Source organism: Podarcis cretensis (assembly GCF_951804945.1).
Source record: "Podarcis cretensis genome assembly, chromosome: 2".
Classification (NCBI taxonomy): domain Eukaryota; kingdom Metazoa; phylum Chordata; class Lepidosauria; order Squamata; family Lacertidae; genus Podarcis; species Podarcis cretensis.
This window is the reverse complement of record NC_137171.1, coordinates 83,068,389-83,085,866: the sequence shown is the minus strand read 5'-3', so window position 1 is coordinate 83,085,866 and position 17,478 is coordinate 83,068,389. Positions and strand designations below refer to the sequence as shown.

At 43.1% G+C, this 17,478-nt stretch overlaps 1 protein-coding gene across 2 annotated transcripts in view; it reads right to left on the bottom strand.

Moving 5' to 3' along the window:
• Positions 1-17,478, bottom strand: part of CACNA2D3 (calcium voltage-gated channel auxiliary subunit alpha2delta 3) — a 494,630-nt gene that overhangs the window by 30,856 nt on the left and 446,296 nt on the right. For both annotated transcript variants that reach the window (XM_079964982.1, XM_079964983.1), the window contains 4 exons: positions 10,366-10,441; positions 8,596-8,648; positions 6,894-6,949; positions 2,791-2,902 (listed from right to left, as the gene is read on the bottom strand). In XM_079964982.1, the coding sequence (XP_079821108.1) occupies positions 2,791-2,902; positions 6,894-6,949; positions 8,596-8,648; positions 10,366-10,441 (297 nt within the window). The remainder of the gene's footprint in view (positions 1-2,790; positions 2,903-6,893; positions 6,950-8,595; positions 8,649-10,365; positions 10,442-17,478) is intronic.

Here is a 17,478-nt window from a genome sequence, read left to right as displayed (position 1 = left end):
TTTGACAGATGACAGCCATTAGCTTCAAACAGTGAGAGTGCATTCCAAGGACACTGGACCTTCTGAGTGTGGTCCCATTTTTGGATCCAAGTAACTTTCCCCTTAGATCAACATGAAATATTACATTCTGAAGCCACAATCCTTGAACTTGCCAGCTCTGGGTTTGTCCCCTCATGACCTCAGAAGTAGAGCAACACAACAGAAAGTCATCTGGTGACCTTCAGATTGCAATGCCACTCTCAAAAAGCTTTAAAAATGTAGTAGTTGTGCCATATGAAAATTTAGTATTCAGGCACATTTCTGATGTTCTCAACAAGAGAAATACAAAAGCCACCGACAAGTCCTTCACTAGAATTAAGATAAACGACATGTTTTAAGGCTTGCCTCATCATTATTACTCAGCACAGTAGGGCTACATGCTAGCAACAAGACAGATTTGCCAGCATCAGAAAATTAACCATTACAACTATCCATACACAGCACAATCCTTGTTTTCAAAAAATGCTTTCATGCTGAATTTATATGCCTCCCATGTCAAATGTCTGGTTTCAAAATGCAACACTCGGTGCAACTTGGATTCATTTTTAGTTGTGGACAATGCCACAAACAATGAATTATCTCTTGAGGGAGGCCCTCTTGGCCCAGTGTCTTTGATAAGCAACACACACACACACACACACACACACACACTGTAATGTTTTTATTACAGCACTGCTATTTTTATGCAGTCTTATGAACCTTATTCTTTGCTGCTTTTATTTGCAAGCAGCTCCAGGGGTCCTTAGTGTAGGGTATGAAGTATAGAATCATAGAATTGTAGAGCTGGAAGGGACCACAAGGATAATCTAGTCTAACTCTCTGCAGTGCAGGAATATTTTGCCCAGTATGGCGCTCAAACCCGCAACCCTGAGATTAAGAAGTTCTTGATCTACTGACTGAGCTATCCCTCATAAGATAGGCACTATGACAGACAAACATTTTTTGTGATAATCCTTGGACTGAAATATGCCTGATGAAAATCCTGGCCTTCAGCACCTGATATTACTACTACTACTAGGACTATTATACTGACTATTATATTATTATACTGTTCACATAGATGGTTCACATTCTATTTTTTGTGATGGCATTTTTTAATTGCAAGTTTTAAAACTCTTTTAAACTGTACTTTAAACTGTTGTAACCTGCCCCAGGACCTTAAGGTGAAGAGTGGATAAACAACAACAACAATGGGCAATCTTTCTGTCTTGCAAAGAAAATGTCTCATCTAGCATTTCACACTTCTCCCTAACCCCTACAAGCAAACATTCCACTTGATTCTGGTAAACCAACCAGTAGTTTTGAATACATAAAACTTGCAATCCATAATGTATACTGGAATCATGTGTATGCTTACTTGGAAGTCTGTCCCAGTGATTTCAAGGCATATTAATCCCAGGTAAGGGTGGGGGTGAAATTTTATGTAGTTCACATTTTAATACAAATCCACTAATTTTCACTTCCTGAGCCAATATACAAAAAAACCCTATCTTTTGAGATACACGCATCTCCAAATTTTATTATGCAGCTATCCAACCAAAAATGCAAATAAAAGTGTATTCTTGGGTAAGTGTGGAAGAAAAAGATATTACTAAAAGTAACATTCAAAATGTTGTGCAGGAAAATTGATTGCAAAAATGCATATATTAGGCAAAAGTCTATACAAAAAGTATATTGGGAGAACTTTCATGTGGATGTAGTTGCTGAGTATTGTGTTCTAAGGCATGATAAAGTAGTTTGGGATGTGTAGAAAAACTAAGCAAACATAGGATCATAGAATTGTAGAGTTGGAAGGGACTCCGAAAGTCATCTAGTCCAACCTTGTGATGTAGTTGCCTAAGTTATTTAAAAGAGTGTGTCCCTATCTTCTTATGACTGTAGCTCCTCTATAGCTGAAAATACAGCTAAAACTAACAGAAAGAAGGTTTAAAAATGGATTTTTAATTCCTTTATGCTTGGTACAATTTGAGGCTACAGAGCCAGACTCCAGAAAAGTTATCCTGCACTTAGAAAATCTTATCTCATGCACACATATAAATAATATACAGTAAATTGTACATTTTATTTAGCAACGTTTGCCCTTGGCTAGGAATACTGAAATGGATACAAATTCTTAACAGTAAACTGAGGAGGCTTTGATCAACAAACTTCATTAAGGGACCAACAGAAACTGCTCAATAAAGCTGACATTGTCAATTCAGAAGACACAAGGACTCAGCACTCTATCCAACTTTAAACTCTGCACCCTGAAATCAGAAGAAAGGTTGCCTGTGCAGCTGTTCCCCAGGTTGTGAGGCACCTGCAATGGGACTAGCCATCTGTGATAAGAGCTTCAGTACAGTTTTAGAAACAATGTGGACACCTAGTTTGTTGATAGATTGCAAAGTTAGCCACTAGGAGAGCTGCAATTTATAACTAGCTAATAAGGTAATAAATCAGATGGAGATACGGTGATTTGAATATGGGATCAGACCCAGATCATGTGATGCAACTAGTTGCTATTGTTGACTCTTTTGACCAGCAGAGTCCTGGTGGCTAAGACCACACATAAGTCTCTTCCAATAAGCTAGAGTAACTCATATTTTTATATATAGCTAACACATTTCCCGGTCTCCTTGACAGCTTTATGAACATCAAACTTTAACCGTTATCCATTCTCCCAGGATTAGACTAGACTAATTGCAGCAGTTTGTAGCACAGATTTTGGTGTGAAGTTTAGAATTTCACAACCAGTAAGAATGAAGTACTTACTTGAAACAATCATCGCAATCAATATTGCCTGTGGTCTCCTTGATTGTGCGTTCAGAAACAAAAGCTGGGTATTCGGTGTCACAAGGCTCTAGGGTTTGTTTCAATCTCTGAGCTAAAGCAAATAAAAGAGATTGATGGAATTTGGTAATAACTTCACTCAGAATTGTACAGTGTAAGATACTATATCAAACGCCTTACAGTGGATGAAAACGTTACTCTGCTTCTGCCACCCTGTGATTTATATAGGTAATGCATAAATGTTATTTTACAATTAACAAATCCACTTATGAAGAGGATGTTATTTTTCTAGGGGATGTTATTAAACTAGATATTCACGATTTGTTCTTAGCTAACCCAGGGTGCACAAACATTTCTGACACAAGCTAAGCTGTGTGCATGAACAAATGTGACTTTAGTATCTAGTATACAAAACAACAGGACTGAAGGTGCTGTAAACACTCTCTGACCAACAAACCCGTTACCTGGCTTACGCTTGTTGCTGTGCTCATTCCGACAGCATCACAGAGGCTGAGGAGAGCAGTGTGAACAGACATGGTAAGGCTGAAGGCTGCATCACAGAGGTGGTTAACCTGCAGTCCGCAGACTGCATATGTCCCCCAAGGGGTTTTTGGTGGCCCCCAAGACCCAGCAAAATTTGTCAATTTTAAATTTGTTTTCAAAGTTATTAGGTTTTTTTTTCTTTTTGCTGCTCCCCAATGGGTCCCCTAATGTGATGCAAACATTTTTGTAACCCCTCCCAAGATCTCTAAAATGTGCATTTTCAAAAATAAAAATTGCATTTTTTGCATGCTTGCTTTGATATGCAGCTCCCAGACTGCTGACCATGGATCAATATGTCCCTCTGCCCCAAAAAGGTTAGGCACCCATGCCATATAACAGTATTTTTGTACAGTTTGCCAAGAGTGTCTAACCAATAGTATTTTATTATAATTGCTGGAGCACCTACAATTAGCTCTCATCTGAAAAACTCAATTGAAGGCAAAATCTTCTAAGTTGATGAACGTATCCAAAATAAAAGTGAACTTGCAGGGGTCCCCCACATTCTTTTCATGTATACTTGACAATGGATGTGAACACACATATACTCATTTCTGCCCAGTTATCTCCATTCTTTATGGCCTATACCGGCTACCCATTAGTTGGTCTGGGAGTACCTGATGCCATATGATTCTTGCAGTTGTGAGCCCTGATTGGAGACTGGATATGTGACCAATAGGAGCCACCTAAGTCACCATCAATTTTACAGTTTAAAAGTGGATTGCAATCATAATAAAGGAATAATTCCAGGAATATTTCTCACAACCACAAAAAAAAAAAAGATTGGGCTACTTTGAGTGCTTTGTTCAGGAAAACAGACCCAGTTGATTTAATTCTCAATAGAATAGACAGAGAGGAAGTCTAGCTCAGGGATAGGGACTCGGTGCTCCCAGACTTTGTTGGGCTCCAACTCCCATCATTCACGGTGACAGGGACTGATAGGAGTTGGAGTCCAGAATCATCTGGAAGGCCGCAGGTTCCCCATCTCTGTTCTAGTTTCTGAACCTGCTCTCTTTAATGCCTGCTCACCACCTTCCATATCACTGCCAGCTCATCCACTTCTAAACTATAAACACAAGCTGCATTAAAATGATACCTTTCTAGTGATCAGGATGAGGGGGTACTTTCCAGTCTCCTGGTAATTAAAGAATATAATTACATGCTCTGCTTCCAGCTATAATGTGAATGAATACCCCGCAGGCTCAGTATCTTTATCTAGTGAGGTAATGGCAAACCTTTGCCCTTAAGGAAGGAAGGTTGCAAGGTAATAACACTGTTACAGTGGTAACACACATTTATTTCTATTTGTTTTGAGGGAGAGAGTCACGGGCCGAAAGGACATTTCATTGGGTAGCGTAACGTATGACATTGGGGGGGGGGGGCAGGGCAGGGGTTGCATAAGGACACTGCATGATTACATCAGTACTGCCCCAATCCAGCAGACCAGAGGACTACATTTGGCTGCTGTGTGCTACCCACACATTCTCCTAGCAGACTGCCAATGCTGGAAATGCTAGCAAAATGACCAAGATCACAACCCAGATGGTGGTCTGCTGCACCTTGCATTTCCCTGTAGGATTCCCCCAGGTAGGAGGAGCTGCACCAGCTGTGTCAGGGGTAGGGGGCAGATCTTTCCCCCTTTGTCTACTGTAATGCAGTGCTTTGCCCCAAAGACATGTTAGCCCCATTCAATCACGTGGGAGAAACTAAAAAAAGTACCCTCAGGGATCACTAGAATAGGAGCTAAAACTATCCCTGGTCCAGGAGATTCATAGAATTGAGGAGTTGGAAGAGAGTCTGGGTTCATCTAGTCCAATGCATGGATATCAACTAAAGCATCTATGACAGATGGCCATCTAACCTCTAATTCCTCCACTTGGGGAGGGAACTTGGGGGCAGTGCTATTTTTCTAGAAAAAGAGGTGCCGGAGCTCACCAAAAACACCTCCCTTGTTTTCTTAAGAGTAGCAATGGCGCCTGCATGAGAGGTGCCGAACTGAGTTCCTGTGAGTTCCCCCCTGAGAAAAAGCCCTGCTTGGGTGCATGATTTCACTCAATTTCTCCGTTGGGAGAAGAAATTCTCCAACAGCTTTTCAGGCGTGGGGTCACCATGAACAATTTATTTGTTTTGTTTTGTCTAAAGGTTTTTGCTTTTTTTAAGCGGCAGCAGCAGCAATAGCTTTGGCAGTCTATCTACATCCCTGGACTTAGTGTTGTTCTAGGGGGGAAATATTCAGGTAAAGTTTTGCAAAGTGGCCTTTGTTGGGCCGGGGGGCCCTGGGATGAGAAAAAGAAAAGTCTTTGCAATTTTATCAGCGGGGAAAAAGACTTCTGGGAAATTTCTGCTTTGATCTCAGTTCAGGGTCTGGGAGAAGGGACAAATAAGGAGCTCTTCCCAGATTGCTCAGCTGGGAATACCGTTTCCAGCACTGGAATGGGAAGATCAGCAATTTTCACTGGTTTCCCTCTCTCTTTGCCCCCCACAACCCTCTGGAGAAGATTTAGGGGGTGTGCAGAAGCGTTGCAAGAAGGAGGTGGAACTGCTGAAAACTGCTTCCCTCTCCCTTCTGCCGACAGAACCGGACACTGAGATCCAGCGCCGAGGGCCTTCTGGCGGTTCCCCCATTGCGAAAAGTGAGGTTACAGGGAACCAGACAGAGGGCCTTCTCGGTAGTGGCGCCCACTCTGTGGAACACCCTCCCTTCAGATGTGAAGGAAATAAGCAGCTATCCTATCTTTAAAAGACATCTGAAGGCAGCCCTGTTCAGGGAAGTTTTTAATATTTAATGCTGTACTGTTTTTAACACTTGATTGGGAGCCGCCCAGAGTGCCTGGGGAGACTCAGCCAGATGGGTGGGGTATAAATAATAAATTATTATTATTATTATTATTATTATTATTATTATTATTACTACTACTACCCCTTGAGTCTAATGAATGAAATAACTATAATAAATCAACAAGTAAGAAAGCTATAAAGCTCACCGTGGCTACAATCCTATACACAATTACCTGGGAACAGGTCCTACTGAACTCAATAGGATTTCCTTTTGAGTACCCATGCATAGGATTGTGCTATAAGATGAAAATGGTTTGCAATCTAGAGAATCACATTGGACCAAAGGAGGAAATAAGTTTGGCTCTACAATATTCTCTTTTGCCTTTGCTGAAAAATGAAAGTGTTATTCCAAATGGTTAAACAGTTTGCTTTATGCCCTGTAATCTCACTGCAGTTTTAAAGCAAGGCTGCCATAAGATAATGTAATGGGCTTTGGCTGCAGTCTTCAAACCACTTACCCTTAAGTAGTCTCCATCATCTTACTATGCTTGACCCACAGGTTTCAGGACTGTAGCCAATGCCTGTCATCAGAAGCCCGCATGTGCAATGGAAAATGTCCCTGTGCATGGCAGGCTTCCCTTCTCATAGCAGAAAACTGGAAGGGCCTGCACACATGGAGTTCCATGGATCTTTTGGAATGCTGCCTTGTGTTTATAAAAGCAAAGAACATATTTGTTAATGTCGCCATGAATACAAAGTGTGCTTACCCTTTGTTGTTAGATCTGAATGCCACCAATTGCATAGATTAAATTCCACCAGAAACCTAAACCACAAAAGATCAAATATATCAAATGATTACATCTGGCATGTTCATACCATTAGCTGTCAGTAACAGGATTCCTTTCATTCTATTCAAAATAAAGATAAATGTAGCTTAAGATGAACTCTTTTCTAACTGTTGTTAATTTTAACCCAGTTGACTTGATCCTGCCACTCCAAATTCTGCTAAAATTGGTATTCCATTGTATAATCAAGAGATTCCATAGGTAAAACTTCTCATAGTTTCTAGTGTTTGGCAGTCTTCAGCTATCTTAATTTTCAGATAAGCTGCAGAGTTATTTTTCAGTACGGTCTATTTTGATTCTCTAATTAAAAATAATATGTAGATTGAACTTTCATTGCTACTGTATTAAAATTCCATTGCTATGGTACAAACCTTCATTAGTAAGGTAAAGGGACCATTAGGTCCAGTCGTGGCCGACTCTGGGGTTGTGGCGCTCATCTCGCTTTATTGGCCGAGGGAGCCGGCGTACAGCTTCTGGATCATGTGGCCAGCATGACTAAGCTGCTTCTGGCGAACCAGAGCAGCACACGGAAATGCTGTTTATCCTCCCGCCGGAGCGGTACCTATTTATCTACTTGCACTTTGATGTGCTTTCAAACTGCTAGGTTGGCAGGAGCAGGGACCAAGCAACGGGAGCTCACCCTGTCACGGGGATTCGAACCGCCAACCTTCTGATCGGCAAGTCCTAGGCTCTGTGGTTTAACCCACAGCACCACCCGCGTCCCTTTAAAAACCTTCATTGCTATGGTATAAAAGAAGAAATGATGACATTATTCCAATTCTAGCCTTCATTCTATGCTATGGTATGACACTGGCATCCTAGATGTTACTGGACTTCAACTCCCATCAGCCCCAACCAATTTGATCTATGGTCAGGGATGATGGAAGTTGTAGTCCAGCATCCATCCTTGCTATAAAAAACAATATGTTTTTGATCATAACTATGTAGGGTGCAGATTGCTTTGTTCAACTTGATCTTAGTGATCACCAAGTTTTGATTTTGAATTTTACAAAGAGTTTCATTGGCAATTAGCAAACACACCCACACATTTTTTTCATTGCTCCTTTCAAGAAATTCAGCTTTAAAACTGCATGCTGGGAGTCTGCAAAACCAGGTCAATCATATATTCCTTGGTCTGCAGATGAGATTATAATAAAAATGTTAAAAGTGTTTTGTACAATCTTAGTGTGGTTGAACTGCTTAGGAGCACTGCCTACTCAAGCGTTCGTCCATTTTCATTTTAAATATTATTAGATAATGACAATAATTTATTATAATGCAAGAAACACAGAGCTTGCATAAGCTTCACGTGTGACAGCCTATGTGTTTGAATCCCTTATGAAACTGAAGAACAGAAGATCCTCTGAAAAAGGATACTTGGTTGGGAACAGCCCACCCAAGCAGCACTGGAAACAGCCAAATATTCATATTAGATTTAACTGCAACCACAATAATAAATTTAGTTTGCATGTTGGAAATGACTACATCACAAAAACAGGTCTTAAGCATGTTCTGAAATTACGCACAGGAGATTTGAAAATCGATGCAAATTGCTGTATACATGAAAAAACATGCAAGATGGAAAGGTACAAATAATCTTCAAATCTTAGTAAGTGTTACTTACAAGACAAGTTCAGTCACAATCCACTTTATTGCAGCAAAGAAAGCTTTATAAGGCTGGAGAGAAGCAATTTGTTTAATCAAAAGACTAGAATATATAATATTTAAGTGCACCAAGTGATGGATTTATGTAATATTTCAAGAACATATAGTCTTTTGGTGGTAAATACCACCCCTTCAAGATTTTGTGGTTCAGTTAGTTTTGTAATACATTTTTTAACAAATGATGATCAATATAATCAGTGGCCCAGAAGGGAAATGAATAAAAGGGTTGTTGTTGTTTTCTAATCGTTCAGTGGCTACTATTTCCCAGGCTTGAGCTCAGGAGCAGATTCTGGGAAGTGCAAAGATCTGCAGGAAGGATGAGGAATCTACTAGTGGATACATTTTGTCAGAGGAAAAGACACCACCAGACATCTCCCAGTGATGACGTCTACCTGAAATGATTAACTCTGAAACCTAATGTACAGCAGTAAGTGAAATGAAAAAGTAGAAAACAAAACCTTGTATATTTCTTTACCTTACTTTTTCCATTCTAAAAAGAACATGATGGATCATAAAACAATGAAGCTAAGGATTTCTAATGAAGGTTAGGCAGAGGTAAAAAACAAATTTTTTTCCATTGCGACTTTTTTTCCTTTTTATTTTGCTTCTGAAGAAAAATCACCCAAAACTGAAGAAAATACTTAAGTCTATTTCTCAGTTCTTTCAAAACATTCAATCATAAGCCAAAAAATATTCCATTTCATTGTATATAATAAACGGTGAAGGTTTGGTTTGCTTCCATCACTTTGTGTTTTCAAATTTAAGAAATGGTAGGTACAAAACTAAGCTTCCTTTTCTACAGAGCTTCATAATTTTACAGAATTCTACTCATATTCTGTTTACAATTTCAGCAACCATCACACTGAAGACTAATAAATAGGCAAGGATTCTATTGCAAGTGAATTAAAAATATTCATGCTATATAACTGCCATTTTGCGGTGAGATCTAGTTGTGGCGGTCGGCTTTCACGATGAAAATATGCTTGTGCAATGGGGCTACCAGTTTTTCTCCCCCCCCTCCAGTCTTCCCTGAACCCAAACAATCTGCTCCCCTTCCATTCATTAACCATACTCACAAATCTTGCAGAAAATCCTGAGGCTCAAAACACACTAGGCCTCTCTCTTTATAATTTTAATAAAGGTGCATCTGGAGGAAGAACCCTTTTTGTAGGTCTACAAGTTAGATGCTTAGAAAATGAATCTATTGTTCATTAATGGCTGACGTGTTGTTGGTTTTAATGTTAAGCTGTGGGCTATTGAAATTCCCCTCATAATTAAAAATATAGCAAATGTTTATAGGCAATTCACAAACTCCAGAAAGCAGGTGTTCATAACAGACAAAGACAGCGACAAAGCTTTAGTGCTAGTCAGGGAGAAAATGCTACTGTAGAGTGTTCTGAAATGGTAAATGTGGATCACACTGGGTGGTATGCAACACTAGTCCTACTCAGAGTAGTCCCATTGAAGTTAAACTTAGGTTCATTATTTTCACTGGGTCTACTCTGAGGAGGGCTAAGATGAATACAACCCATTTGCCTTGATTTATTCCAAACCATTTTTCTCGTGATATGGAATAGCGCTGAAAGGCAATCTGAGAAGACTTCTGAGGTTTCTGAGAAGACTTGTAACATAAAGATGACACACATATACTGCATTTCCTCTCTCTCTCTCTCTCTCTCTCTCTCTCTCTCTGCAACAATGCAGGGATGTTCATGTTAACTGTACTTACATCCAGTAGGCTATGGGCGCTGTCGCTACTTTCTTTGGTTGTTTTGCACATGGCTTGGTAGTCATAAAGAGTAATTCTAGAGAGAAGAATAGAAAAAAAAGGTTTGAGTAGAAGAAAGAAAACACATCTGGGGAAAACCGGGTGAAATACAACAGGACTTGCCCACAAGGCAAGTAGAACAAATAAACATTTAAAAGGGAGTAATGGGGTTAGAAAGGATCATTAATACATATTCCAGATAAAGAAGAATAAAAGGCAAAGGGGAAGAAAATAGTGTAAAGTCTGTAAGTATTCAATAAAGCTGTGAGACTTTTTTAAAATAGGTATAATTAGAAACACTACAGACACAGAAAACAAAATGGGGGGGGGAGACAAAGAAGGCAAGGAAATGGGTAGAATGCACTCCATGTGATGCTAAGACAGCTAACCATTGGTCCAAAATTAAGGGCCAAAGCTCATTAAGATTCAGTTAGTTTCAAAGGGAAAGAGAAATGTGTGCTTAAATCTCTACCATTATAAATCAATGGGACTCAAAAGTGTTTAACTTTGAGTTTGTCACAGTCCTGTGGTTGAATTTTGGCTTTAGAAATCATTTCCAAAGCAAGGAGGCTGAAATATTCTTGCACTTCCATTTTTTGTGGCCTCCTAAGGTGTAGGTGGTTGAGTTTCAGCCAGAGGAGTTTTCATTACTTCAACCTAAAGTATATAGACAGTTCTACCAAATAAGCCATATTTACACTTATAAATGAGCCTTGATCAGCACAAGGTGGACTGGCACATGACTTCTGCAAAATACAGAGGAAGGTAGCAACCGAGTGATGAAGGAAAGTTTTCAACTATTTGTCCATTTCGTCTATTCATTTTACATTTCATAAAAGCGGTTCAAGCACAGACCTCGTCTGCGGTAGTTTTATGATGCTGTTTTATGGTGAAGTAAGAAGAGTGGTGGTTTGGAACATGGGAGAGTCAGATTTAAATGTCCATAAAGATTATACATTGAGGTGCTACATTTAAAAAATGGTTTGAAATGTGACTTTCTTCATACTTAAACATATTTTTTTAAAAAAAATAGGACCCACAATATGACAATATTTGCAGAACTATCTTCATGAAGCTCAATGCTGACTACATTCAGCTACAAGACCTACAGTTTTAGAATTGCCATTCTAACACAAGTAGTTTCTCTTCTTCCCCACAATATGTTGCAGAGGCTGAATATGTCACAGTGGACAATTTGCCACAGGTCTCTGTGACCTAGAGGGGAAAGAAAGAAAGCCATTCCGAGTTGGATTAGCCCTTTGGCTAAGAACAGATGTATGAATGGAAATATGACACAATTTTCTTATAGAATGAACAAGTTTGTTTGGGGTGTGTGTGTGGAGCTGGATATCATACAAATGGTTCTGCTGTGCCTCTGAAACAAGTGAAAGAAACACAAAGTATGCCTTTTTTTAGCCAAAGATGCTCAATGTACATTATAGAAGAGGCAGAAATGTACAATGGGTGAAGTGCTCCTTAGCCAACACTACCTGCAGAAATTGTGTTTAGAAAGGGGTATGTTAATACCTAAAACTGTAGAGTTGGAAGGGACCACAAGGGTCATCTAGTCCAACCCCCTGCAACGCAGGAATCTTTTGCCCAACATGGGGCTCGAACCCACAATCCTAAGGTTAAGAATATCATGTTCTACCATCTGAACTACCTGCTACCTGTAACATTACATAACATTGGTAGGGATAGGTAGTACAGTAAAGGAAAGGCACTCAGTACAGTTAAAGCAGTAGCTCCCAGTAGGTGGTCTATTGGCTAAGGAAAAACAGTGTTATGACCTTGGCTCTCTTCCCCTCTCCATTTCTCATTGCCAAAACTGGAACAGGATACCATACGGGACTTAAAAGTAACATAATTCATGGGTTACAGTTGAAGGCCCGGTGTCCAAATAATCATTATAGAAGAGGCTGTACTGAACATTTGTCCACATTAGAGCGGCAAATTGCAATAACATATTTAGAAACCTTTTCCCATGGTATACAATACTGCTGTCTGACTTTCCTGTTTCTTATCCAATTGTTGTCTCTGGCACAATGCCCCTTGGCCTTTTCCAATCTCTCCATGCAATGCATCACAATATGAAGATATACGTGGCTTTACTGTTATTCTATATGACTAACACATTAATATTATAGGGATATCTTTGTACAAGAAGGTGATGGATCTCGTATCAGTGCAAGTGGCCTTCTAGTTGTTGTTTTCTCTCTGGGCCAAAGGCAGATAAGAGAGTACGGGAATGTTTATTTTTGCTATCCTCTCAAAATCTTCTAATATGTTCATATACCTGAAGAAATGTCTCCACCCCCATCGGACACTAAGGCCATCCTCTGAGGGTCTTCTGCTAGTTCCCTCACTGCAAGAAGTTACGTTACAGGGAACCAGGCAGAGGGCCTTCTTGGTAGTGGCACCCTCCCTGTGGAATGCCCTCCCTTCAGATGCCAAGGAGATAACTCTTGCCCAGGAGGACTCTCCTGTTGCCCAGGAGGACTCTCCTGAGTGTCTGGGGGCCCTGCTCTTGCCGCTCACCACCTGGCCCAGGGTGGGGCCTGAAGCCTCACAGGGACTGCTGCGCTCTGCTGCCCAGGAGGACTCTCCTGAGTGTCTGGGGGCCCTGCTCTTGCCGCTCACCACCTGGCCCAGGGTGGGGCCTGAAGCCTCACAAGGACTGCTGCGCTCTGCTGCCCAGGAGGACTCTCCTGAGTGTCTGGGGGCCCTGCTCTTGCCGCTCACCACCTGGCCCAGGGTGGGGCCTGAAGCCTCACAAGGACTGCTGCGCTCTGCTGCCCAGGAGGACTCTCCTGAGTGTCTGGGGGCCCTGCTCTTGCCGCTCACCACCTGGCCCAGGGTGGGGCCTGAAGCCTCACAAGGACTGCTGCGCTCTGCTGCCCAGGAGGACTCTCCTGAGTGTCTGGGGGCCCTGCTCTTGCCGCTCACCACCTGGCCCAGGGTGGGGCCTGAAGCCTCACAAGGACTGCTGTGCTCTGCTGCCCAGGAGGACTCTCCTGTGTGAGTGTCTGAGGGCCCTGCTCTTGCCGCTCACCACCTGGCCCAGGGTGGGGCCTGAAGCCTCACAGGAACTGCTGCGCTCTGCTGCCCAGGAGGACTCTCCTGTGTGAGTGTCTGGGGGCCCTGCTCCTTCCTGCCACTTACCACCTGGCCCAGGGCAGGGCCTGACGGGCCTCACTAGGACAGTTGCTGTTACTGCTGGAGGGGTGCAGAGTGCTTTTAAAATGTTTTTAAAAATATTCTTTTGAAATTTTTGTAAGCGGGGGGTGGGGGTAGGATGGATGTTTATTGGGCCTGGGAATTTGTTTGATTTTATGTTTTTGTAATTTTTACTGTTTTTAGTTTGTATTGTTTTATTGGTTGTTTTTTTTAGGTGTTATTTTGTTCTTAAGGGGAGGGGTCAGGGCTGCTGGGGAGTGGGTCCCAGCCAACAAAATGGCTGGGGCATGTTCCACAGGGGGGGGGTGCACTTGGACAACCGATCTCCATGCCGACACGACCTTACAAGGGGCCGCTCGGGAGTTCGTGGAAAGCATGGCCTCCATGGGGCTGTCCCTGAATAAGTCTGGCCCAACCCATAGCCTTGGACCTGGTGTTTACCTCTATGGATGTTGGTAATCTGACACTAAGTAAAAGTGAAACGAAAGAAGTGTCATGGTCAGATCACTTCCTGGTGCAACTGGACTTCTCTGCAACCCATCCCCTCTGCAGGGAGGTGGGAACAATTCGGATGGTCCGCCCCCACCACTTAATGGATCCAAATGGTTTCCAGAGAGTGGTAGGGGATGCTTTATCCCATGTTGATGGCCTTTCAGCCGATTCCCTGGTGGCTGGCTGGAATGCGGAGTTAACCAGGGCTATTGACTGTTTGGCTCCGAAGCGCCCTCTCCGATTGCATGGAGCCCGGACAGCCCCGTGGTTTTCCACGGATCTGAGGGCAATGAAACAATCGTTGAGACAGCTAGGGCACCGGTGGTGGATAACTCATTCCAAATCTGACCGGACACAGGTTAGAGCTCAACGTCGAGCCTACCAAGTGGCGATAGCGACGGCGAAGAAGACTTTCTTCGCTGCCTCTATTGCATCTGCAGAAAACAGCAGCAGGAGACTTTTTCAGGTGGTTCACAATTTAGCGGAACCACCTGCGACATCGGGGCCCAGTACAGGCCACATGATCTCCTGCCATGATTTTGCAAAGTTTTTTGCAGATAAAATCGCTCAGATTCGGGAAGAAGTAGACTCCACCGTGGGAGCAGGGCCAGGGCGGGAGAGTGCTAGAGTCCTGTCTAGTCAAGTTGCGTGGGATCAATTCCAACCTGTTACCTCCGAGGATGTGGACAGGCTGCTTGGACGAGTGAAGCCAACCACCTGTCTCCTGGATCCTTGCCCATCCTGGCTTATAAAAGCTAGCCGGGAAGGACTGGGCGATGGGCTTCGTGGGGTGGTGAATGCTTCCCTCCGTGACGGAGCCTTCCTAGACCCGCTGAAAGAGGCGGTTATTAAACCGCTTCTTAAAAAACCATCTTTAGATGCGGCCACGATGGCCAATTATCGCCCAGTCTCAAATCTTCTATTCTTGGGCAAGGTGATTGAGCGAGTGGTTGCTGAACAACTCCAGGCACGCCTGGAAGAAACGGACCATTTGGATCCCTTCCAGTCGGGATTCAGGCCTCATCATGGGACTGAAACTGCCTTGGTCGCACTGGTTGATGATCTCCGGCGGGCTAGGGACAAAGGTGAGAGCTGTTTCCTAGTTCTGCTGGATCTCTCAGTGGCGTTTGATACCATCAACCATAACATCCTTCTGGACCGGGCTGGTAGCTGGGGGCACTGTCATACAGTGGTTCCGCTCCTTTCTCCTGGGCCGTGTTCAGAAAGTGGTGGTGGGGGATGAGTGTTCAGACCCTGGGCTCTCACTTGTGGGGTGCCTCAGGGTTCTGTCCTCTCCCCCATGCTTTTCAACATTTACATGCAGCCACTGGGAGAGATCATCAGGAGGTTTGGGCTGGGTGTTCATCAGTATGCGGATGATACCCAGCTCTACCTCTCTTTAAAATCAGAACCAGTGAAGGTGGTGAAGGTCCTGTGTGAGTGTCTGGAGGCGGTTGGGGGATGGATGGCGGCTAACAGATTGAGGTTGAATCCTGACAAGACAGAAGTACTGTTTTGGGGGGAGAGGAGGCGGGCAGGTGTGGAGGATTCCCTGGTCCTGAATGGGGTAACTGTGCCCCTGAAGGACCAGGTGCGCAGCCTGGGAGTCATTTTGGACTCACAGCTGTCCATGGAGGCACAGGTCAAATCTGTATCCAGGGCAGCTGCTTACCAGCTCCATCTGGTACGTAGGCTGAGACCCTATCTGCCTGCGGACTGTCTCGCCAGAGTGGTGCATGCTCTGGTTATTTCCTGCTTGGACTACTGCAATGCGCTCTATGTGGAGCTACCTTTGAAGGTGACCCGGAAACTACAACTAATCCAGAATGCGGCAGCTAGACTGGTGACTGGGAGCGGCCGCCGAGACCATATAACACCGGTCTTGTAAGACCTACATTGGCTCCCAGTACGTTTCTGAGCACAATTCAAAGTGCTGGTGCTGACCTTTAAAGCCCTAAACGGCCTCGGTCCAGTATATCTGAAGGAGCGTCTCCACCCCCATCGTTCTGCCCGGACACTGAGGTCCAGCTCCGAGGGCCTTCTGGCGGTTCCCTCACTGCGAGAGGCCAAGTTACAGGGAACCAGGCAGAGTGCCTTCTCGGTAGCGGCGCCCGCCCTGTGGAACGCCCTCCCATCAGATGTCAAAGCGATAAACAACTACCTGACATTCAGAAGACATCTGAAGGCAGCCCTGTTCAGGGAAGTTTTTAATATGTGACATTTTAGTGTATTTTTCATCTTTTTTGGAAGCTGCCCAGAGTGGCTGGAGAAACCCAGCCAGATGGGCGGGGTACAAATAATAAATTATTATTATTATTATTATTATTATTATTATTATTATTATTAAGAATTACACAACTTTTAGAAGACATCTGTAGGCAGCCCTGTATTGGGAGGTTTTTAATGCTTGGTGTTTTTATTATATTTTTAGATATGTCATAAACTGCCCAGAGTGGCTGGGGAAACCCTGCCAGAAGAGCAGGGTATAAACAATAAAATTATTATTATTATCATCATCATCATCATCATCATATTACAGAGGAGTTCAAAAAAGCTGGTGGTGGGGAGATTCCATCACAGAGGAGCCACTACTTCCTAAGTCCTGCTGGCTCACTGCAGCCAGGGAGAAAGAGGAGTGCATGCACGAGAGTGGCCTTTTCCATTCCCAGTTCCCATTCATACCAATGGAATGGGAAACAGCCATAACAGCTCCAGAGCTGGCAGAAGATGCCAGGGTAAGAAGGGGACTTTGGATCCATTCCAAAGTGTCTCCTGATCCATTCCTGACACACCCCATTTGTGGACAAATTGTTTGTGGAGCACTCACCATGGAAGATCAATGGCTCCAGAGCTCTCCACCACCATACCAGGGAAGCCTCTGCCTGCCGATCTCCCTCTTCACCCACAGAATAGGGTGCCCACAGCATCCTGCAGCCCCTCAGTCACCCTCCCAGAGAGCACAGGATTGTTTATTACTTTTCCAGTGCAGTCCTGTACATATCTATTCCAGAGGGAGTATCCACTAGTTCATTGTCAGCTAAGTGGCTACAGACTGCAGCCTTAATTGTATATTTTATTATTGTTTGTTTAAAATTACATAGCAAATGACCCTGAGTAAATATTATGAAGGGGGTGGGGACATAAATATATTATATAAATAAGCAGTCATCATTCTTGGTGAAATTAAACTCTGCTATAATTGGGGAAATGTGCTTCTTTTCACCCCTTTCTTTAAAAACTAATACACCTGAAATCCATTTCATAAGACCCCAAAAAGATCCTACTAGATCAGGCCAATGGCCCATCTTGTCCAGCATCCTATTCTCACATTGGCCAAATAGATGCCTGTGGGAAGCCCACAAGTACTTGTAAACTAAATGTTGCAACACAGGCTTCACTAGCCTG